The 25,315-nt window shown below is 39.4% G+C and overlaps 2 protein-coding genes across 2 annotated transcripts in view; one reads left to right on the top strand and one right to left on the bottom strand.

The window, feature by feature from the left end:
- JARID2 (jumonji and AT-rich interaction domain containing 2) overlaps positions 1–6,288 on the top strand; it is a 128,827-nt gene extending 122,539 nt beyond the window's left edge. The window contains exons 15-17 of the mRNA XM_082498987.1: positions 1,853–2,036; positions 3,611–3,718; positions 5,427–6,288. Coding sequence (XP_082355113.1) covers positions 1,853–2,036; positions 3,611–3,718; positions 5,427–5,603 — 469 coding nt within the window. The 3' untranslated portion in view covers positions 5,604–6,288. The remainder of the gene's footprint in view (positions 1–1,852; positions 2,037–3,610; positions 3,719–5,426) is intronic.
- Positions 6,289–7,816: 1,528 nt separating this feature from the next.
- DTNBP1 (dystrobrevin binding protein 1) overlaps positions 7,817–25,315 on the bottom strand; it is a 75,703-nt gene continuing 58,204 nt past the window's right edge. Inside the window, exons 8-10 of the mRNA XM_082499562.1 lie at positions 14,521–14,676; positions 12,481–12,624; positions 7,817–8,937 (exon numbers count right to left, since the gene is read on the bottom strand). Coding sequence (XP_082355688.1) covers positions 8,690–8,937; positions 12,481–12,624; positions 14,521–14,676 — 548 coding nt within the window. The 3' untranslated portion in view covers positions 7,817–8,689. The remainder of the gene's footprint in view (positions 8,938–12,480; positions 12,625–14,520; positions 14,677–25,315) is intronic.

Below are 25,315 nucleotides of genomic sequence, written 5' to 3' on the forward strand. Positions count from 1 at the left end.
CAAAGAATTAAAACTACAGTTTGCCTTGGGTTTTTATTTTGTTGATTCTTGGTGCTGAGAGTCAAGATTTCCTGATGCGTTAGGCGAGCTACATGGTGCCAAGCGGTTAAATGCCTTTCTTCAGTTTTTCAACCTCTTGGCATCAGTAGCCGCTGTCAATCCATGCCTGTCATGGGTTTTGCACCAGGAACCCTTGCCTTCAGCAGCAAGGTTGTTATTCTACAGTTGTAGGAGGTACTTCGTATAGAGAAAGTTGTCTTGATTTAACCCTCTGAATAAGTGAGCAGCTTATGCATGGGTGCTAACAAACACATCTTGCATTAGAACTTGAACATTTAAAGGAAAAAAAACTTCACACTCCTTTTTCTCTCCAGTATTAAGGAAACGTGTTTAGGGTTTCTCTTAAGATAGGTAAAAAAAGAAAATATAATGTTGCCTGGCTTCCTGTGTAATGATCTTCTCTTTTGTTCCCTACCATGTAGTTCCTACCTATCTTTCAAGTTTGTGACAACTGGTACTCGAGATGTCAAGAAAGTTTTGATGAATGGAATCTACAAACTGTATTTAACTAACTAGCATGTTCATTTGGAAAATTTCCAGTGACATATTGGAGGGGAAAACAGCCCATGTGTTGTTTTAGTGTTCAGAAAGAAATACAAAGATGCGTGCTGACTGCTTTACCTGCAGCTGGTTCCCCTGTGGGAATAATCACTTCCGAGTTCATGTTTTTGTTTTTGGTTTGGTTTTTGTTTTTTTTTTTTTTCCCTTGAAGAGGAAAACTCTGCAAGTGCAAAAGGTGAAACAGAAATGTTGGTGCTTGCTGTTAGACGATCACATCGACCTCTATCAGAGTGGTTCTCAAACTCGTTCTTATGCTTAGGTTGGAATTCTCTGGAGGTTATCGGTCGTTCCTGTGGCTGCTTATGTAAAACAAAATCCCAAACAACAAAACCTGAAAAAAAACAACCGAAGTGGAACAGCGTACCATATTTTTTTCCCTTTGTTTTGTTTTGCTTGTTTGTGCTGTGTCTTTTGTTGCCTCCTCTCCTGGTCTGCCTTGGTTGCTCAGTTTGCCCATGCCGTTTGCTTAGCTTGGCTCTCCACCCATCTTCAGCTGGGTCTGGTGGTGAGCTTTTTTTATTCTCCCCTTCCATCTGCTCAGCTTACTCCACACTTGCTGCTTTCCACTCGGCTCCAACCCGACCTGCTGTCCTAATGCTGTATAGTTCAGAATAGGAAGTATTGTCCACCTTGTGGACCCCGTGGGTGAAGGGCGGCTGGAGGGCTTAGTCTTTAGTCTTAATTGACATCTCCTTCTTTTTCCCCTGGGTGTACAGCAAGATCCTCACCTTTTGGCACAGTCATTTGCCCTGCTCCCCCTTTCCTGTCTGAAGCACTTCATGGCAGCAGGTCCTTGGTTCATCTCTGCCTCCTGATGAAGGTGGCTATGTTACTCCTGACAGCAACAGCTCTTCCTCCTCAAGGTGGCTTTTGGCAACTTCAGGAATGACAGTCATGTTAGCCACATCTCCTGACTCTCCACAAGGCCCCGAGCACCATCGACCTCCACGAAGTACTCGGCGGTCCCCAGTTCTCTGAGGAGCAGTTTGAGAACCACCGGCTTGATACAGTGGTCGCTGTTAAAATCCAGAGATAGCTTTTGGAATTAGGGAACCGTTTCTGTGGTGCTGGATGTCTCTCACCATGCATAGGGAATGGCACCATCCTCCAGCAACACTCAGGGCTTTGCTGTGTGCAGTTAAGGTTTCAGCGATGATCGTGGTAAAAGGGTGGTATGGCTTTGTGGTGGTACGAGGCGATGGCAATGTCTAATTGCATATAACATTCACAGGGACACGGAGCTGAGGCAGCGGCGGCAGCTTTACGAGGCAGGTCTCCATTCTTCAGCCCGCTATGGCAGCCACGACAGCAGCAGCACGGGGATGGATGGAAAGAAAAAGCCTCGAAAGTGGTTGCAGTTAGAAACGTCAGAGAGGAGATGTCAGATCTGTCAGCACCTGTGCTATCTTTCCATGGTGAGCAAAATCCTTTGCCTCCGGTGGGGTACTGTCTCCCCTCTTGTTTATAACATACTGTAATGGACTATAAGCACTTGAGAGACAACACATGACCACAGAGTCATCTCATGCACTGCACACAAGACGCAGAGATGTTGATTTGGTTTGTTTATGACCTTAGGCAGCGGTGACAGAAGACAAGGGCTAGTGTCAGCCAGCTTCCCTCCCCCTGCAGGGAAGGGATAAACTAGTCACTCAGCTGCTCTTGGATGCCCCCGAGCGTGTCTGCATTGCACTAGGAAGGGGTAACAAAGACACCTGCAGGTTGCCAGTAGTAGCAAGTCCTGGCAGAAGAGTTCTCAGGATGGGCGCTAGCAACTCAAATACCACGTCCCGAGTCTCGGGCATGCAGCTACAGCACCTGCTGCGACAGTTTCCCTGCAATTCTGCAAGCCTGCCCTGCAAGCCAGATTACAGGGTAGATGTATCCTAGCTGTCAAGCCAAGATGCTGTTTGCCAACCTGTCTGTTCCAAAATAGAAGTCATGCCCATAAACTTTCTCTCTTTTTGGAAGTAATTGCCTACTGGCTTTTGAAGGTGTGCTAACCACTGTGGTGACACTTTCAGGTTTTTAGCTGTGTGCAGAACAGCCAGAAGGATGGCAATTTCATTAAAAGTACCAAAAGCCCCTCCCACAACCTTAAAGTACTACCTAATTCCAAGATCAGATATTTAAATAAACATAACACAGTGTGTGTGAATCCATATTCAGTCCTTTTTTTCTGACATCTTTTGGGGTTTTTTGGTTAGAAGTGTTATGTTTTTGATGTAACTGTTAAATGATGAGATGTAGCTGTTTTCCCCCCCAGGACAGAATACGCTGAGTTTATACATGTCTTTACACCACTGAGCAGCTAAGACATGTTTAAGCAGCACTAGTTTGAAGTAACTTTAAAATAACTTTAAAATGAGTTTGTTTAAAAAACCACCCAACCAAAACTTAATTCTGGTCCGTTTGCTCTGGAGTAAGAGTAATCGAGGGAAGGATTTTTCCTTGTCACTCTTAACAGTTAAGAAGGGGCAAGAAGTCAACTTGGTTATCAAATTCCAGGCTGAAATTGTAGGCTTGGCAGGCAGCCAGCAGAGCAAATGGGACCTCTGCTGAATGAGACGGTAGCTGAGGAATCCTGTGGCTGAGCTTCTGATTCTATCCTTATTCAAGACAGCATTTAAAGTAACAGGAAACAGCTGCTTTCAGGGAAACCTTTAGGCTACATATTAGATACCAATAAAGCTTTATGCATTTATCATTATTTGGATTCGACCTTCGTTGCTATTGGTGATTTTTAAAAAAACCCTGTATGTAGTTGCCAACATTAGCATCAAAAATGGTATATGTACTTTCTTCCTCTTACACGTTCTGAACCACTTCACAATGTGTAATGTTTCTTGCTTACGCCTCCTTGCACCAACTTGTAGTGAAATACAGGTTTAGTAATTCACACATTGCAATGGGAAATACTGTGTGCGTGACAGGGCTACCATTTGGAGCTCACTGCACTTCTCTCTCCTCCGCCTCTGCATTTCTATAGGTTGTACAGGAGAACGAAAATGTTGTCTTCTGCTTGGAGTGTGCCCTTCGGCATGTGGAAAAACAGAAGTCTTGTCGGGGACTGAAAATGATGTACCGTTACGATGAGGTCTGTATGATATACCTTTGTGCTGCCGGTGAGCTTTGAGACTGAAAACTTGGGACTAGACTTAGCTCTGCCTTTGTCCTGCTGAGACCTCAGGAGACTGTGCTTTGCTCCTTGGGGTTTTTTTTTTGGTGTGGGAAGAAAGTGCTGTATTGTGATCCAAGTAAAAGAAATACGGGGAAACATGGTTACAAAGAAGTAACAGAGAAGCCATTTAATGCTTTGGGGTGCTGTAGAACGTGAGGCTGTGCTTTGACTGGTAATTTATGATAAGTTCTGTACTTTAGGATAACTTCTCTCTGTCGATAACTGAAAGTTCATGCCGACTTACTCCCGTCCAACCTGAACCTTATTTAAGGCAAACTTGTGGAGTACTTGTAGATGAGAGGTCCGGTAATGGCATCAAGCAAACGGGATGGTGAATAATCACAGAACTCAAACTGGCGATTTAGGACTGTGCCTGGGCTCTGGGCTACACTGCAGTACAGTCAGGTCATGCCTCTTTACCTCTCCAGTTGGCTCCACATGTGGACAGCCAGTGTGTGGGAGGGGATGGGTGAGGGAATAGTGAGGCAGCATTTTACTGTTAGCTCAAGTTGAGGATAGTGAAGAAGTAGGAGAAATTTATAATCGGCTTTTAGAGATCAGTGCTGGTACAAGTAGCTATTTTAAGCTGCGCCAGGAAAGGTAGGAAAACCTCTCCTTCAATAATGGATGATGATGATGATTTTTTTTTTTCCCCCCAAGTTCACAAAGTTTCTATATTTCTGAAGGCTACTAACTGCACGCCTGGTTATTATTACAGGGGTTTTTTTTGAGGGCTGTGGATGGGGAAAGAACCTGAATGTCAAATGGCAGTTGTTAAACCTATTTATTTTTAACTGTTTGGTAGGCTTAATTAAGATGCTGTTTCAACTTTGCACAGAAATAATTTCTCAACATTCTTACGAGGATGGGATAGCCAGTTCAGAAAAATTTCCCTCCCACACCCCAAACGTCAGCAAGTCCCCGAATGTAATGAAATTAGGAGTGGCATTTTAGCCAAGACACTTTGATGCGCAGTTCAAGGACTCCTGTCTCTTGCTCATCCATGGACCTGTAGCCCTTTTTTCTGCATGGCAGCAGCCGCCTTTCTCTATGCATGGGCTCAGAGCGGCTGGGCACCCAGAGACCCTAAAAAGCATTAAACAAAAGTAGCATCCCGTAACCAATGACAACAATGTCACAATGAAAAAGTGGAATCTTTTTCTTAAAGAAATATTTTACTAAATAGTAAATTATAAGCACTGTTACCGTGGATTTAAATTTATGGCATTTATAACTTTGTTCAGCAGTAGATTTTAAGTTGTATGTAAAAATATTTGTGACCCTAGTGAAGTAACCTTGCAGCCCAGCTGCTTTAGTCTTGCTTAGGGGCCAGAGCTCAGACGTTTCTAGCTCTGCTGGTTACCGTCTTTAAGTTTGGAGGGGCGAAGCTTCAGCAAGGGCAGTGTTGGGACTACTACACAGTATATTTTACACAACTTCTCCTGGTCAATATGCAGTATATGAGCGAAGCTTCTGCATAGGCTGTGAATATATAGATGTTCTTTTTCCCCCCCACTTTAAATGCTTTCCGTCAAAAAGGCAGCGTTACATCTCTTTCCATCAGAAGTGACTGGAGAAAGAGCAGGTGCTAATTTGTGTTTTGTTTTTCCCAATTCCTGAACAGGAACAAATAATCAGTCTAGTCAATCAAATCTGTGGAAAAGTATCTGGTAAAAACGGCAGCATTGAGAACTGTATCAGCAAGCCTACACCAAAAAGAGGACCTCGTAAGAGAGCGACAGTTGACGTGCCATCATCTAGGCTTTCATCCTCCAGTTCATCCAAAAGTGCTTCAAGTTAATCCTGAAGATGCCAACACTCTCATTTTGTCAATTTATATATATTTTTTGTAATTATTATACCATAGTTTGGAGTACTTGCTGTAGAATACAAGCTGTCTTTGCACTAGCTCTAAAGAAGATTTTCTTCTGGTTTTAGAGAACTAATTTTGTTTTAGCATTAAACTGTTGAATTTTTTTTTTTTTGTACTTAGAATAGATAGATACAGCAGTCTGATTTTTTTAAACTGCCGTATGTTCACTGTTTTAAAACCGGCAAGGGGCTGATAAAATATTAATTTGTATTGTCCCTATGGCTGAAAAAATAAAAAGCCTTTTTGGTAACTGTGAAAAAAGGCTTTTAACCCATTTTTTGAATAGGTTAAAGTTTGATGTGTTTTATAATTTGTTCTCCAGTCATGTGAGCAGATTTTTCTAGAGAGAAAAGGGATAGGAGACAAAAACTTGAAAGAAATTGCTTTACTTTGGCTGTCTTTTATTCTGTCACAGCAAGCTGAGTTTTGTAATTTTTTAAATTGGAGAATACACACTTTCTTTGGGAGGTTATGGCAGCTGAAGATGGACTTTGTTTCCTAACTGTAGGCAAAAGGAGGAGATTTGGAGTATGTTCTCTTTTACCAGCACATCACTATGCATCTGTTTTGAGGGGGAAAAATAAAAATTTAAAAAAAAAAAAAAAAAAAAAAAGGAGGAAAAAAGACTGCCTGCCTTGAGGAGTCATGTGAGGGAAAACTGTGCCTGATTTCATTAGGAAATCCATTCTGTTATTTTTTGGTGCTGTTGGCTACTTTATCAAAAACCCTTCAATAGCATCCTTTAAAAAAAAAAAAAAAGTGATTGAAGCCATAAGTGCTTCTTTTGTCACAGACGTGCAATCTTTCTAACATTCCATTTCCATTCCACTGCTGTTTTTCACACCTTTACACAGTCAAGCATTAATTTTTGTTTTGAATTTGTTTCGTTATATGATCACATTTAGAGCCACTAGCAGGTCTGCATATTTCTTTTGAATGTGAAAATGCATTTGCTTTCATCTTGTCTATTTTTTCTCTTCATGTTGTAACAAAAAAAAAAAATCACACCTTTTGTACATATGCCTGTAAATTTTTTTAAATACTTGAGCCTTTTCTTGGGGTGGGGGGAGGGATGGCAAAGAGACAAGATGAAGAAAAGCCTTACGTTTCACTTTCTTCATCGGTTGGATTGGATGCTTACAGGGTTTTTCTTGTAACATTTATAAGTGCTGCTTACATCACTGAACAACAACAAAAAATAATAATGGAGTAGCTGTTGCCCTTTTCTGGTTGTGTGTACAGTATGTGTGGAATAAAAAAGGGAAAATGTTTTCACAAACTGTTTTGTTTCGTAATTGAATTCAACAATACCGTAGCTACCCATATTGCACTGAGCTTGCCAGTGGTGACTGTCAGGAAAGTCCTATAATACAATTTGTTGGTTGTTGTTGCAGAAGACTGAACTGTTTTGGAATATTTAACAATAACATAAACAGAGTCAAGTGTTTTCAAATGTGGTTGTCTGGTTTTTATGGCCTTGCTGTGTACTTTTCCCTCTTGACAGTAAACTTCTGACTATGGCTTACAGTTTGACATTTAATTTATTAGCGCTGCTCTGCTCTCTTTCCTTGTAAGGAAAGACTTCATGTTGTTTATTGCCAGTTTTTTGTTTACTTTCCAGGTTTGTACTACGAGGTTTAATAAAAAAACAAAACTTTTTTGGACATTTTGTCTGTCTTCTGGAAAGTGAGTGAGTAAAATAAGCTCCTTCAAGCAAAAATTCTTTCAACAGATGCCTGGTTAAATAGTAAATATCTAATTGTAGGTAGTGAGCTTTTAGCTTTCATTTCCCAGAGAGGGCTTAGGAGACCCTTTGTCAGGTAACAGGAGATAGAGTGACTCCTTAAGGAAAGTGGCCTCTTCCCAGCTGGCGAGCAGCAGGCAATGCCTCATTCCCGGCCATCAACTGTGGGATCTACGCCACAGCTCCTCCTTTTACTTACGCTGTTTCTGATTACATTCCTTCCTTCTGTGCATGAAGAGCAGGAGCCAGAAGCCTTCTCAAAGGAGAGCAGGTCCCTGCAAATAGAGCATGAGACTTGACAAGAAACAGGTGTTAGACATGTTCAGACCTCAAGTTTAGAGAGAAAAATGACTGCAGAAAAAAAATGGCAGTAAGAGGGGGAGGACTATAGGTCCTAAAGTTTATAAAATATACACACTTTATAATTAATTCAGGTTTATTTCCCTTAAATTGCTGGCTTGCATCAGTGTAGTCAAACAGATGTTGCCACGGAAAAGTAAATTACACTGGTGCTCGGTATAAATAACCATACTTTTCTGATTGCTGAATTAGTCTCCTCTGTTCACTGTCATGGATAAAATATTTGGGTAATCAAGTAAAAGACATGGTTGGGATAGAAATACTTTATTTTATCTCGAAAGAGGAGTAAGTAAGTTTATACAATACTAAGATATCTGCTCCACGAGGAGTGTAACATTTCAATATGCATCTCTCCTCCTTTTCAGTTTCTTTTTTTTTTTCTTAACACCTATGATAACTAAGTTGGTCCTGAATAAGAAGTGTGAGAGAGTAGACACTGCTGCTTTAGTAGACAAAGGCAGTAGGCAGACAGTAGGTAGTAAAGAGTAGAAAATAACTTTTCATTGTGGTTTGGATCCTAGATCTTCAGTTGCAGCAGCTGAAAACATGCAAGGAACAATTTGGGTTCAGTATTACACATCAAGTCTTAAGTATTTCCAATCAGCCATTTAAAGGTTAGTGGTCAAAGTAACTTGTATCTTTCCCCTTTAATTCTCTTATACATAGTATATACAACAGTTTTACTGCTCCCCTGAGCCCCAAGACTACTGTTAAAGTGTGTGTGCTTTAGGCTTTTTTTTTTTTTTTTAAAAACCAACCTCCACTTGACTGGCAATTTTGTAAAAAGGCGGTATTACTAAGTAAAAAGATCTGGCTGTTATGCTTGGTTAGCAAATTGTTACACAGGCAAGCTCTTCATTCACTTGTTCATTCATTCAGAAGTCATTCTTAAAGGATATGGTTTTAAGATTCAAATAGTTTGAGAGTCACTTTCATCACTAACATCTGAAGCACCCTTTCTTTCAGTTACAGCAGCAAGAGCAGTGTCCACTTGAACTTCCTCTTCATCAGACTGAATAACTGGAGACTCTCCTTCACTTGCATCTTGACTGGCAGAATCGGTACAGGTTGACGAGAGCGAAGACAGTTTCTGTCGTAATTCAGACTGGCTCGGTACCTGAAGACTTATCTCATTCACGTAGGTGTTGGAGTCGGGCCCTTATAGTTGGAAAAAGAACAACAACAAAAAAAATCAGGCTGTGGCTCAGCAAGTGAATTGAGAAGTCAGTATATTAACTGAGCTCAACGTTGGTTAATGAGTTCCACTCAGGCTGTTTTGCAAAAGAAGCAAAACACCATTAAAAAAAACCACCCTCCCAAAACGCAAAGCTGCCTTTTGGCTTTTCTGAAGTTCATTTCAAATACAAGCCACAGCTGGTTTTAATCTGTTTCTGAAAGTCTGTATGTCTCTTTCTCATTCTAGTATTGCTAATGCTTGAGATCAAATGAGGTAAGATTCCAAGAGTATGAGGTCCTGACTCTGTTAAGAGACATAGCTGATGTCCAGTTTGCCTGTTAGCCAAGACCACTCAATCCTCCTAACTTTGACTTCGATAAAGTCCATTCAGACCTCAGCACGTGCTGAGAATCATCACCAACAGGAAAATCTTCCAAACAAACTCTGTCCAACAGAATGATACAAATAAACCTGGGTGAAGTTAAAAAGAAGAAAAAACACAACAACCGGTAGAAAAGCAATAATAGTGTTTTGACTAAAAATCAAGGTGCAAAAGCAAAACAAATTCTTGCCCACAGGATGAAAGAATTCCTCTGGTAAAGCTGTGCTGTAGCTCACGTGCACAGGAATGGGATTTTAAGACTATGCTTCCTCCATATGCTATGCAAAAAGACTTCTTCAAAGCAAGTTCAGTGTAATGGTGTTTGCTTCCAGTTTGAGAGTTCAGATTTCAAAATTATCTTGGATCCTCTTTTCTGGACACTTCCTGGCAGTAAATAAGATGGAAAAATAGGGAAACATCTAAACAATTATTTCTATGTAATCTGCCAAGTAAAGCCATTTTTTCCTTCCCTGCACTATTAAGAAGGGTTTTTTCCATAGTCAGGGCACCCAGCTTTAGCACTGAGTAACCTCAGTGAGAAGATACTCTGAAAATCCTGTGGGATTTTATATATAAAGGTTTCAAGAGGGTGGGATGGAAATGAGCTAATAGCTACACTTTTTAACTTTGCTAAGGCTGTTTGCAGAGTAGTTCACACTACATTGCCCTATGACCAGTCCCCATAGTCTTACCAAGTAGCCAAGATAAATGGTAACGAGAGTCATAACAGCATCTGGAGGCCACAGAAGCTTGTTGTACTACACACTGTAAGACACACTAGCTGTTCCTCGGGCACATTTCCTGCCCTAACTAGCCGCAACCTTAAATTCTGGACCTAAACTTGGACAGCAAGTACCCCTGTATGTTTGAACCTCTCTGAGACACAGGAACTCCAGAGGGAAACATGCCCTCAGCAGGTCTCCAGTTCAAACACAAGTTGGTAAACATCTGGTACAACATTCACAACTCTGCCTGCCAGCCACCCACCCAACCTGCCTGGACCAAAAGCACCCTGCCACTCCAACTGACTGTGTCAGTCCAGGGTGTCTAGCAGGTCTAATGAGTTGCTTCATCAGGTAGTACATTAATTCATACTGAACACACATGATACCAGGAAGATGTTTCTAAAGAGACCTGGCTTTATGCCGTGCACACCAGCACGCGTTAGATTAATCCACGCAGCACACACGGAGGAGGAGTTTTCTGGAGTAGCAGAGATGAGTAAATTTTGCGGTTCAACTTACCGACTAACATGAAACGTTGCAAACCCAGTGCCCATAAGCCGGCAACATTTATAGCAAGACAAATTTAAAAATGTTTCGATGTCTTGAGCTGATTTGCATTTTTAGCAGTTACTTAAATAACTTACCTGCGTTCTGTGATGTTCAGTAAAACGGTAAAACAAATCTTCCCCTGACCAACCCAGTTCTTCACTGACAGCAAAACGAAGAGTTATCTTTAAGCCATCTCATTTTTCTGAGAATGAAGACTATTGTATATTTGGCTTGATACTAGGGTGCAAGGTCCTTAAAGCAAGCACAAAAATCCCTTCTAATTCGAGGGGAAAAAATTGTCTGGGACCACAACAGTAAGACTGACAAGACTGTTACACGGTAGTAGTAGTAACCGCAGAGGAGTAAGTCTTGCTGCAAGCCTATCCCACCTCTGCATTAAGGTTACAGTGCTGGGACATTGCAGCACTGGTACATTATATTTCAGTGTAGGGACATATACTTAATAAATATATATAGACTATACATACACACTGTAATACTTACATTACAGCACAAAATAAACAATATAATTTTCTCAAAGGCTAATAAGTTTTACATCTAGTCAGGAAAAACCAACTACCCCTAGTAGTTTCTACGCTTCCTTAGATAATCCAGTTATGCTGTTTGTTGTTAAGACACAAAGCTGCTTGGTCCAACATCTGCCAAAGACCCAGCACGGGGAAAACAGTCCTAGATTCTGTAATCACTTGCATGCTCAAAGAATGATCAACTTCTTTAATAATGCATGAATTGGATGCCTATCCAAAACCATGGATCTGAATTTAGTTTTTGCACTAAAACACAAAAACCTGTAGTTAAGTGTGCCTTGACTACTTCTTACCATAAGCCTTTCATGTTCACAGCAGGTAATAATCACCTTTGCATAGGGAGGAAGAAAAATCACCCCAGGATATTATTAACATTTTTCTTTCCATATCCCAAAATATAGGATAGAATTCAAAGTACACTATTTCTTCACTCTAAGTAGTGTTATACAAATATTTCAACCTGTATTTTCAAAAGAAATCTAAGTACATTTAAAGGAGCTTCATCATCTCCTCCAAGAACACTTATTTTGGCTCTTGGGAAAAGCATTTTAGCACTGAAATAAGTTTTTGATTAAGAAAGCACACTTCCCTCATGGATAAAGTATTCAGTATTACCAACTCCCTGCTTTAAGCAGATCCCTCACCATGCTGCAACTTGCCAAAACGTAAATCTGGTTTTGTTCATCAGAACACGTAAACAAAATTTTGGATTAAGATTAATTTAATCCAATTTAACCAACATTACTAGCAGTAAGAAGGCTACACGAAAGAGCTGCAGTATCAGAATCACTATTTAGAAGCTTCCAGAACACATTGTCTTGTTTTATAATATGAACTGTTATGTTGAACCACATCTCTGAATCTCTCTCACCGAAGATCTCCCACTATACAACTGGTCTGAATCTACTTCAAAATGCCAACATTCTGGACAAATTCTAAGAAAGCAGTCTTAAAAATAAAAACCGAACTACTGCAAACTCTCTGTTTATGTTTGTTAAAATGTCCTCTATGAACTTTATATAGAGAAAAATGCACCTTAAAGGCAGTCTGTTACACATCACCTATCCATACCGTGATAAATATAACATGAAGCTGGAGTAACTAGATGAAAAAAGAGACTATCCAGAAGTACCAAGTAGTTTTGCAGCAAGCCCTCTTGTACTGCAAGTAAACGTTAATATTTTGAAAACCACTAATGAAAAATATTCAATCTACGTAAAGTGCAATGTTTTATGAGATAACTTAATCCATTACAAATCAGAGCAATTTTGGTGCTTTATCACTTTGCCTCTAAGCACGCTGTCATTACTAGTATCATACCCAGCATGGGAGAAAGCATATTATTGTCTTCGCCTCCTGAGTTTAAAAAGACATCAAGTGCTTCTTGGTCAGACATGTCCATTAGGTCCATCTGTTCCAGCATGTCCACATTCACCTCCATGGAAGACATACTTCCAATCGGTTCTGTAGTAAAAACAGTGCAATGAGCAAACTGACAGTCAACTACATGATGTTATTACCTATAAAGGCTTCAATAGCTGCTATAATTGTATGCATTAGTAATAATTAAACCAGATATAGAATAAGCACACCCACAGGAGCCGCTCAGCAGCAATCTCAGCCCAAATCCAAAAGCACTCTGTGCAATCTTTGTTGTGAAACTGATGTCCATTACCGTTTTTGTAAAACAAAACATTTTTAGCAACAATATTTACAGCAATAGCATTGTCAGAAATAGGCTAGGATGGGGCTCAGGGGCAAAGATTGAAACTTTCCATTTTCAACACTCCAATTCTTTCAACTAAAAGTCTTTTTAGCGAAAAGCAAACCCATTTAAGCACACAATCACTAAATGTCAATACAGAAGGGATGTGGAAATTCAGAAATAAGGATTAATGTTAACAGAGAGCAGCCATTCTCCTTCCTCATTCAGTCAGCCTGATAAATGGCAGTAGTATGTAAAACCTAGGCTGGTGCCCAATATCTTCTCTCAGCGTGGGGTTTTCACTTTATTAACTACTCCAGCAAATTACTTATTATCGTCAATACAATATTGACAATTTGCAAGGGAATTAAATACTTTGATGAATATCATCTTCCTTGAACAATAAAACATGCAAACACAGAACAAGTTCAGGGGTACTCAGATTTAAGTCGAGTTGCTGCATGTATAACATCAAGTACTACAATGAACAGTTTAATGCTTTATCTAAATTTAACAACTACACTATTAAAAGCCTTCATATGTGAAATCCTATAATTTGATTGTTTTTTTCCCAAATATGCCATAGCTCTGTAGTTTTACATGTGCTGCAGGATCAAGTCTTTCATTAAAACAGTTTCTTTGATGTACACGGGTTCAGCATTACACTGCAAAGCTGAAGTGCAGAAAGTGAGGTACCCCAACCCTCCAACAGAGCCGTGTGTTCAGTACCAGCCAGTGACAAAGTCCACTCTTAGTGGACTATACATATGCAGAAAGCAGGAGAGCCAAACTCAATTCCTTCCCAGACCAAAGGAATTTAGAGTTACATATTCCACTTCTCAGAAGGCTGTCCTAGCAACCGATCTAGAGCATCTTGCAGACAAGTGTTTATAGCCCTCATGCAGAGAAATGGAAGTCTTGAATTGTATTCCCTGCTCTGACATTACAAAAGATAGCAGAACTGGTCTTGGAGAAGGGACCGAATCTCTACATGTTATTCTGCCACATGAGTGACGTAATCTCCTGCTTGCTTTCTTTCTGGTCCTACAATCCCGGCATTTCGGCCCAACAGATGGGTACCTCCCACACAAGTGTCTGTAGTCTATGGCATCCTTGTGCTTTAACTAGTCATGAGATGCCAGACTTGAGTCATCTCGCAATAAGGAGGGAGCTTAATCTGATCTCCCATGTCCTAATCACATAGTCTGTATGTTACTCAGACAATGGAAATATCTACCACCTGGGAACTGTTTTGAAATACACCACTGAGCATTTGTCTGCAGTTTTAAAATTTTTCTGAGGCACCTCCTGCCAGGTGACGTGCCCAGGCTTTGGACCTCCATTGGATAGAAGCTTTATAGATACGGATGCATGCTTCAGCTGCAGAGGAAAGGGCTGTTCCAGATGTACTACAGTGCTTTGCTTTTCCTCACACAACGAGCCGAGACTCTGACCGATTTTCTAAGGTGTCTAGTTCCCCTGGAACCCAAAGTTCTTTTAAAGAGCTTATCTGAAGTTTCAGTTCCACTGAGGAAGAATTTCGACACTGCAATGCTTCGTCTGTAAGCATTAAAACCATCGCTGACTCTGACCCCTCAACAATGTTCTCCAAATTGTGAATTTGTGGATTACACAGAAGGTATTTTAAAACTTGCCTCGCCTCTCTGCTATCTGCAAGTATCCTGTAGAAAGGTATTGCTCCATGTCCTGCTGGAAGGCTTCTTCAAAGAACTTCTGACGTTCCTTTAGCTTCATCTGCTGGGTGTGCTCCATATCCAAAACCTTCTGTGCATGTTCAGCATCTAGCTCAGCTGAGCGTAAAACAAACAAACAAATAAAATATTGCATGTATATCCCCCTGACTCTCAGAACTCAAAAGCTACTGAACCAGTTTAATACTGACAGACTGTTACCACAGGCTGTTATAAAAGAAGGCTTCTGCACTTTGCAACTGTATTTTGAAACTGACGGGATAAGAATACTATATTAGGCAGCACAACCTTCACATTAAAGTGACCTCATAACTATTTATCTCGAGGCAAGATGCAGATTTCTTGAACTGTATAAACAGGAACACCTGAAAGCACTGTCCATCAATATCCAGAATTTCAGAATTCTGCCAAAAAACGTTATCCGATAGTGATGCTTCTGCTATCATATGTACTTAATACACACAAAAGTAATACTCTTAATTTGAGTGTTGCAGCACATTTCCACCACAATACAAGTGGAGAGATATATACATACGTATGCCTATATGTACTTACATATAAATACACGTACATATGTGTGTGTACACACATGCATGTGAGATTCTGGTTTTGTCAGCCTCCAGACAGACTGGAAAAATACTTTGAAGAATACCCTGCATGTAGTGTAGGTACGTATCCACAGAAGCTGTGAAGGCAGCCCGAGTCGACAGGAGGTAGGTAAACAATACTGTTTTCAGTGATACCACACAGTCATGAACGTCAATATACAGGGTCTTCTCTGTATACAGCAGCAAAGAATGTGCCAGATGATGAGGAGGATACTGACACCAAAAGAGCAGAGCCAACTGCCATGAATTACTCATATGACACCAAGCAGAAAGGGCCAGCTTGTATAGCTTGTACAGACATACAGTGACAACTGAATTTGCTTATACTTATCTATGCTGGGTCTCTAGAACTTCCTCTTTCCTCCTACAGCGAAAGAAGTACAAGACTGAATTTCATTAGAAAATCTCCTTCCCTCCTGCTTTGCTCCACAGGAGTCAATGACTGGCCAGAGGATGTACAAAGAAAATAATTGTCCTGTTTATTGAAGAGAAACTGCTTCTAGAATAAAAAGATGTAGCTATTGAAGTACTAACTCTAGCCAGACCACTATTAAGATATGGTTTAGAATATATAAACTGGAACCCTTCCACTCAGAGTTCTCTGTCCATTTTTCTAAACCTGAGCTCTCTGCTTACAATAAAAAACAGAATTTGCTAGCTGAGCTGCTGATGGGAAGGAGGGGGTGGTGAGAAGACCTGCTGGTCTGGGCTGTTCTACCCATTAAGGAAAGCTCCAACAAATACTGCTGCATAAAAAATGTCCAAACTTCCACACACCAGATAAACACAGCTAGATATGGCATCCACAGGGATAAATGCTGAAAGGGTGTAAGGTTTTCTAGGACAAGCATCATGCCAGTCTTCCAGGGAAAATGTTAAGTTAATGATATTTCACAATAAGGAAATTCATTAAAAGCATTTACCATTACGGAGACCATTATCCAAATGCAGAACATGTTTTATTAAACCAGGCAAAAACATCAGAGAGCAGTAATTCCCTCTGTTGCCTGCATCAAGCTCACAGATCACACACAGAAGCAACTGAGCTGTGATAGTTGCCAAAAGGAGCCATAAAACTGGACTGACGCACCAAATATCCATTAAAACATCAGTAAATAAAAGGAAATTTTTTTCTTAAAGCAAATTTCAGAAGTAGAACATCAGTGCATAATAAGGAAAGCATTTTCCTTTAAGTCAATACATCTTTATTATCAATTACACTGTGGTGTATGACGACTCCATGTTCCTTGAAGCAACTCCTTTACTACCATCCTGAACGATGAGCGACTATTAATATCATTGTGTATGATGCAGAAATGCTACTCAATTGTAATAATAAAAGCCAGCGGCTCTCACTGACAACAGAAATTTCCTGTCTTCCTCAGAATATATTCTGACAGTTTTGCACTCTATATTGGTACTTCAGGATATTTTTAACCCCAGAACAGAGACAGTATCTGAACAACATATGAGACTGATATGACTTCTTTCTTAGCACTGCACCCTCCATTTTCTTCATTTTGCCCAAAATGTCCTGTTAACTATTAAAATTGTCACTGGCCAAAGCTAAATAGTAACTGCTGCCTGCCACGCTGACATGTTCTAAAGAAACTCAAAATATCCTACCTGAAGAGTTGTCATGGGCTTGTTCTCCGAAGTCAGTTACAGAGAGTTAATATCAAGAACCTTGTTGTGTGATTTCACGCTCTGCCAGGTATAATAAAAGTTGCTTGGCTAAGCAAAGCCAAACTGCTGCATTTGGAGTTTGTTGTCAGAAACGCTAAGGATGGCTAGATGAAGCTAACAGTCAAACCCGAAACAACAGAAAAAGGGTTATACTGTTTCTTTTACAAAGCCATTCAGAATTACGTTTTCTATAACCCAAGTGTAGTTTTTACATGTTTCTAAAACACTCAATAGAGCCAGCACCAAAGGACTTCTAAGACAGACAAAAGTATCATCCATATATCATCATACACTGTTGATGTCCACATATGAATTATTCCCAGGATGCAAACCAGGACCTGACACACTTAAAATACTACCGCATCTTTCTGTTCACCATAAAATTGTACCTTTGAATTAGTAACTGCATCTATTTCTCAGTCACACTGCCGTGCACAGGAAAAAAAGACAGACAGACTACACAGAAAATGCTAATTCACAATTAGATGCAGACTTACAGGAGTTGCCACAATAACCCAAATAAAAGCCAACTTGAATTCTACAGCAACTATGACTTTCAAGAGAACAGAACTAACGGGAGGCAAAATATTTCTTAAAAATTGCAAACTCAAGTGCTGACATACAGTCTTCTGCACCATGCCCAGGAACAGCCCCATGGCCAACCCACAGCTCACCTCCCTCACAGCCACAGCAGAACTTACGGCCTGCCTCCTCTGAAGCCCAAGCAGCACTCATCCACAAAACTTCCATTTGCTACAAAGCCTCATGCTTTCCAACACTGCAGAACGACGCGCTCTCTCTGGCCTTGCCCTTCTCCTCACAAGCCGCCTACCTTTTGACCTGTTACAGCTGCTCATCGCAGCTGCTATGCAGGCACCGAAGCATGGAAGCAGGTTCTACCCTGGAACCAGCCACTCCAGCCTGAAGCAGCCTCCGGGAATGTGCGTGCAGCCCTATTGAGATGCTACACTGGCCTCACCTCCCCTAGCCAGGTGAGGATTCATCAGGAAGTTTTCAGTTTTTGGCTAAGCAAAGCCAAACTGCTACATTTGAACTGCTACATTTGCTACTCTACTTCTCCACTCAGCAGGAGAAAAAGCTGTAATTCTCATCTGCTTCTGCCCCTGTGGATTCTGCCTGTATCAGCTAATGGGACATGGAAAGCTGTAACAGCTAATTCCAGTCATTAAAAGGACTGCCCTTAAAGGTCAATGGAAAATAAATAAATAAATAAATATTTCAGTGCCCGGAATGTAGTCCTTAATGCATTGATTTTCCCTATAGACGGTCATCCCCTCAACCTTTCTTCTGGGAAAAAAATCACCATATAGCTGTACAAATAGGCCAAAGACTTAGAAATCAAACTCCCACAAGACTAGGAGCACAATATTGTTATTTGGTACAACATCCATGTTTTCACATCTTAATTTACATTTCTGATATCCTTCTGCAGTCAGAATGTGTGCTAACCACACACTGTATTCATATTACAAGACTAATTTATTAAAGCCAGGACCTCAAGATAGATTCTTTCTTAATGTCTTTATTAAATATTTTTCATCTACAAATGTACTCTATTTCTGGGAAAACTTCCCCCTTGTATCTGAAGCGTTTGTAGCGGACACTAGCAGAATCCAAACTCCAAAGGAACAAATCACAATAGCTTATAACCACATACCTCAAGTATAAAGGACTCCTTTTTTTATATCACTCATATGCCTGACTGACTCTTCCTACAAATTAAAATTCTGCCACAGTAGCTAAAGTTTCTATCCAATCAGCAAGCTAAGTGACTGTTTTATACTTTAATCTAAAACATTTTCCAGTTATACTCAGATCTCCTGAATAAGTATGGCTACAGAACCAAATCTCAAATTAGAAGCATGACTACTAAAAAAAAGACCGACTGAAAAAAAAAAAAAAAAAGATCGACTGATTGCTGACACAATCCCTTAAACCTAACGTGAAAGATGTCAAGTCGTCCAAAGAGATGGGGTTTTGGTGCTTTCACTCTATTATACAATCAATTTACTTTCCTTCAATTAATTTATGATATTACTTTAGAGCTCTCATGTGAATTAGAATCTGTAAATGTATCTGGTTCTAAAGAGGAAAAGACAGAGTAATAAAAAACCTGGAGTTTAGACTAAATGCCCTCCCCCACCCCCACTCTACAGTTCACCTAGTTTTTGTAGACTTATTCAACCAGACCATAAAACGTACGCAAGTATTCTTCTCAGGGATTTTTGCTTTCACTAAAGATATTGCAGTTTCAAGCAGTCCTTCACCAAGCTCACTCCAGGTTTCTGATGTTCCTCCTGTACTGGGGGGTCCAAAACTGGACACAGCATGTAGATGTGCCAAGTGGGGGAGGATAATCCCTTCCCTTGATCTCCTGGCCACATTCCTGTTCATACAGCCCAGGATGTGGCCTCCCTTGCTGCCAGGTGTGCTGCTGGCTCGTGCCCAGCTCACTGCCCACTGCACCCCCAGGGCCTTTCTGCAGAGCTGCTGCACGGTCAGTCAGTTCCCAGCTTGTCTTGCTGCGAGAGCTCCTCCTGCCCAGGTGCAGGGATTTGCATTTGTACCTGTTGAATTTCATAATTTTCCTGCCAGCCCACTCCTCCAGCCTCTCTAGGTCCCTCTGGATGGCAGCCCTGCTCTCACCGAATCAACTGATCCCCTCAATTTGGTGTCACCTGCACACTTGGTGAGAGTGCCCTCCATCACCTCCTCCAGGAAAGACCAGTCTGCTGCTTGTTATCACCCTCCAGGTAGAGTATGACCCATTAACTGCTACCCTCTAAGACAACCAGTTATTTATCCATCGTGTTGCCCATCCGTCCAGGCTGTAACATCATAATTTGGCTACAAGAAAAGACTGTCAAAACCTATTAGTAAACTGGCTATTCACTAAACAACTGAAAGCCTTCAAAAATCAGAGCAATAAAAACAAACAACAGAAGACAGCCAGCCAGCCAAGTGAATTTGCAAGTGCATTATAACTGAGCAACTTATGCTTGCAACTGCCTCATTATATACTCTTTTAAGTAAAAATATCAAAGCAAGACAGGACACCAGGGAGTGCTTCAAAGAATGCAGTTTTTCTCAAAAATGTTTAAATTATTCTTGACGGAATTTAGAATACATTTTGATATGAGGGAAGAAGTTCAGAGCACTCTTGCACTTTACTTTGCTGACAAGTGGGGAAAGACTCTTGGCAAAATTTAAAAAAAATTGTAAGATATGTAAATTAGGTGCACAGTCTTTCTTCCAAATAGGAGTGAAAAGAAAACAAGTGAAAACTACAAGATTTAATTGTTTTTAAACTCTGATGTAACAGTTTCTTTACAAAGTAATTTTTTTTTAACCAAAGGTATATTCAAATATTTACAATCAAAAAAATTAAGTCCTGATTCCCTAGAACGTGAAAGCAGGACTTCACTGGACTTCGGTGACAGAAAGATCATCTCTGTTGTAAAAAATAGACATCATTGCTAATGAGCTTTACTGGCTGACAACTCTCAAAAGCCTGCATTTTCATTGAGATGTTTACCAAAATTAAGATTATAAAAATTATTTTTATTAAAATATTTAATTAAAAAAAAATCAGTCATTAAAAATGACTGTATTATTCCTTGATAACTTCTAACTAGTGTTTTTATAGACTGCATCAGAATAAGAAAATTCTAATTAGCCCAGAAATAATCTAGTCAAGAGGAAAAGCAGAGGTTTTACCAGTGCAGAGAAATTATTTTTTTAAGTTGTCCAATACGCAGTTTCAACGAGTTGGCTTACTTCGCAAATTCCCTCTAAACAAACAAATTGCTTACTTGAGACCCTTGAAAAATACAGAATAAGTCTAAATAAATATCAGAATAAACTACTGAAAATAACTGTCTGCATATGCCAAGATTTTGGTTACTAAAGCAGCACCTGGAGGAAGAAGCAACTTCCGACCAACGCGACAGGAAACACAGCTTAGGAAAAGATTTCCACGTAACTCCAAAGTTTATCTGGCTATCAGGAAATCATCACAATTAAGAGATACTAAAAATACTCTCCACCAAACAGCCAATGCATCAATTGGGTTCTAAAAACATAAATACATCTAGGATTAAGAAAAAATAATCACATGAACTTTATAATCATATGCCTCACTGTGTGTGAGAAGAATATTAGAGCTCGACAGAATTTGGATCTTTCAAGTCAGCTAAACAAAAGGTTATTGCATTTGCATTTGTTTTACTTTCACAGGTTTTTTTCAGCGCTCTCCTACTTTTTAAGACCTTGTAAAGTATGATGAGACCTTTCTAAGGCAGACCAATGGCTTGCTACTGCAGAGGAGAATACACTGAGCTATGGTCAGACTGCACCCAGTTTGTGTGTCAGTTTTTAAACAGTTAATACTGCCCACATTGTAATTAATTTAGGGGTTCAGACAAGCCTAGAGCATCCAAAGATATATAAGATATATAAGCTTAAATCCTGCCTTGCCCAACTGTGCTTTTTTGTAATAAAAAGAACAGAACATCCTACATAGCAGCCATATGGCACATCATATTCTTTTGATTGCTTTCACCTTTCTCTAGTCTCTGCAAGCTTAAAAATACAGTAGGGTGAGGACTCTTCTGCAAGGTGGTCCACAGCAGCATAATGGACTACTGTTTTAGAACTAGATCTGCTGCAGTTCAGAAAAAGAAAGCTTTCGGCCATTTAATTTCTTATAAAAAACATCCTGAAACCTGAGTGTATTTGCCTACTTCTTGAATTTTTAAAATTAGGAGCAGACATATTTTCATGCCTGCAAATGTGATAATCACGAACAATTTTAGAATTGTTTTAATTGGTTTTAACTATAGACAAAATCATCATGGATATACTGTCCTACAGCACATTAGTGTTTTTTTTCCACACTTGCTTCAGTATTTTCCTACTTTCAGATGTGCAAATGTATGTCTTGTAAAGGATGGTAATGTTACAGCAAAAGCTTCAGGGGGGAAAATTCTCTCCTCCATGCCCATACTTGACTACTTCTGGGTTAACAAACCTACAATCCACCATTTTCCAGTTTCCTGGTTCAATTTCATTTATGGTCCCAAGACCACTAAGTGACAATATCTGTCTTTTTAGAAGAGAGGATTTAGCAACATAAGTGGGATATGAGTACCACAAACCCTCCTCAACTTGCACCAGGACGGGCTCTGTTAGGAAGGGGGTCTTCTAACTCCTCCATTTCTCCTTTAGTCAGATTTCTACCCAACTGAAAGAGAAGGTGAGAAGGAAACGATAACATTAAGCTGAACCTCCCTAGCACAGAGAGTTAAGTCCAAAATAAGCAAACTGGCAAGCATCTGAGCTCACATGCTTGTTTCCTGCCTCCATATAAATCCACCATTTAAGGTGTTGTAAGAACAACAATTCTGTTTGTAAGCTGCAAAGTATTTATTTTCACTATAAATAAACCTGACAATGTCACATGTCTATGCAGGACATACAGGTTTATTTGTAAAGACAATCTGGCTTTAAAAATCTAGCCATACACTCTAGAAAAATCCCACTATTACATAAATTGTGCTTGCAAACAGTTCAAATGACTCAGCACTAGTCTACTGTCATGAAAAGTTGTATTTAATGCATATACACTCCAATTATTTTTTTTTTCTGTCTCACCTCAAAATACTCATTTTCAAATGGAAAAACTAATCAATAGCAAATCTAAACCCAAAGTACTTAAAATAGAAACCACAGCATTGCAGTATTCTAATTCAGGTTTGTGCAAGTCCACGAAACTGTCCCAAACAAGATGAATAACTTCCCATCATCCGAATACAAATTGATCTATTGAACAATTTAATTGCTATTTTCCATTCCAAAAAGATAACCACCTTTGCTTTGGAACTGGAAGGCTCTCAAAGACAGGCAAACGGCTTCTGCTCCTAGAACAGTGCTAAACCTAACCTTTGCACGACTCTGAGATATTTGCCTTCTAGATCAAATTATGTGCATGTGTAGATACATAAATAAATTATGAGATACTGTTTTGCTGTCATAACACATTGTGCATATTTTGAAAATATGGGTTCCACAACATGGCAAGTAAGTCAGCAGGTATCAGCTTTTACTTGTCCTTAAGAATAACACTAAGCCCCGAACTCATGCTTTGGTGAAACTATTCTTCACTCACACTATAACCATCTTCAGATATGCAGACTAGCAGAACACCACCATTCAGCACGTAACTAAAGCTTGCCTCAAAAAACTAAAGGTGAACAAATGATTGTCTTCTTTCCTACTCACTAAAACAAAACAAGGGTTTTACTTCATATAGTTCCTTCAGAATAAGCAGTTTTCTGATCTGAACATGCAATTTATACCTCCCTCTCCAGAGGGAGAGCTAGAACCTGCCAAATAGTCCTACAGGCTTCAGAGCCAAAGGGAATGAGCTGTAGATTCATCATCTCAGTATGGTTTAGTCTAATCTGACTTACCTTATGTTGACAGTGACATATTTTAGACTTGAGGAGGGTTTGGGTTTTTTTGTTTTTAAGACATACTTTTATAAAAGTCTTAGGTAAACACAAGCAACGATTGCTCAGTCAGAAACAGGAAAGAAAAAAGCCCTACCTTCCACAAAAAATTATGCAACCGGTTGAATGAGAATTTGATTTTTTCACATCTCTTCCACATGGTAAGGCTTTCACTATGCGTTATGTAAACCACATTTGATAACAGATGTGCTTTACAAACGTGTGGCAAATAACACTGTAAAATGATGAAACTTCTACATGCATCAGAACTCTTAAAACATTTTTCTTCAATAGTGAAGGAGACCATTTTGCAAATTCAAATTATGCTTGAAGTATTTGATGCAAGAAACCATTCCAAATCATCAGTCCTCTCTCATATGAATCGGTCATCAACCTAAAGTTCTGAAAGCACAAAGCTTTCTGCAATCAACTGCAAGAAGTGTTACTGCAATCAACTGCAAGATCTGCTTCTCAATTATCACCAGTGCTTTTCTGTTAGCATTAAGAACATTAGGGCCTGGTTACTAAAATTTAATAGAGCCTAAATTCTACACTTCAAAGAAGCGACAAATATCTCCCTTATTTCAGGAGAAAGATTCTGTGTCCAAAGATGCACATGAGATACTTAAGCTAAAACATGCGTGTCTACCTGTTTGGAGTGGGCTCAATCAAAATGAAAGGACCAGGGATTAACTACAAAAGGAATAAATGGGAGAAAGCATTGGGATTTTTTTTCAATTGCTTTCTATTCTAAGCTAAGTATAACAGGGGAAAATTTCTACAAATTAAACCTAAATGTCCAAGAAGTCTGAACTGCAGGACTGCCAGTGAAATCACTCTCTTCCACATGGAGACGCCTAGTTTATTTACAATATCAAAATTTCAAATACAATAATATTTTTAAAAGACCATAAGCCAATCATTATATCAGTAGCACACACAGAATACTTGAAATATTTATTTTTTCTCGACAACTTAGTCTGTTTCCTTTTCCATTTCTGTCAAAACAACTTCTGAAATACAAGAAAAAAAATATGCTAATAGTTCATCCTATTACTACTGGGTTTACATCTTCACTCTTAGAAGTCAACAAGAAGAAAAAGGACCATAATCCAGTCCAGCACAGCGCTGTTCAGTTAATGTCCCAAAAATGAGTCACACTACAGACCACCTTTAGAAATCTGAGTGGTGACTAAACACTTTTGCTTGATATCATTAGGAAAATGAGATCTGAAGCACCATTCTCTAACAAACGACCATCCAGGAGCACCCAAACACTTTCTACAAAATAATATGAGAGGGGACTAATTTGCTAACAGACAGCTATTAGGGATGTGTTACCAGCTGGGGAAGTTTAAAATACATGCAGTCCTGCATATTCATTACGCATGGACTATCAGTTATGCCACACCAGCTTATTTTAAAAATCCCTATTTATTCTCAAATGCAAAACAAAGTTGCCATCATTCTTTTTAAAATTGAACTTTTAAAAGTGTTATTTACTACTAAAACTAATTTGCAACATTAGCAATTGCATGTATTTTCCAGGCTTTTTATAATACTCTTAAAAAAAAAATTATAATATTCTTACAAAAGTGTTGTTCAGTTAATGGGTTCCTTTTAAACTCAGTCAAATGGACAGTAACAACTATACAGGCACAATAAAAGGAAGACAACAACAAAATCATACTGTGTTTCAAAGAGAAAAATGTGGCTGAATATAAAAAAATATTTTCAGTATATATGACTATTTTCACAGTTAAAATTCGTCATTTTCTTTTATGGAAAGGCATTATATAACAAGAAAGGGCATCTTATGATAAGTGCAGAAATATACATCAGTGTGTTCCTTTCCACTGAACATTTTTATTTTTAAAAACAAAATAGCGTATGTAAAAGAGAAAAACAACTTAG

Source organism: Vanellus vanellus (genome assembly GCF_965231255.1).
Source record: "Vanellus vanellus genome assembly, chromosome: 2".
Classification (NCBI taxonomy): Eukaryota; Metazoa; Chordata; class Aves; order Charadriiformes; family Charadriidae; genus Vanellus; species Vanellus vanellus.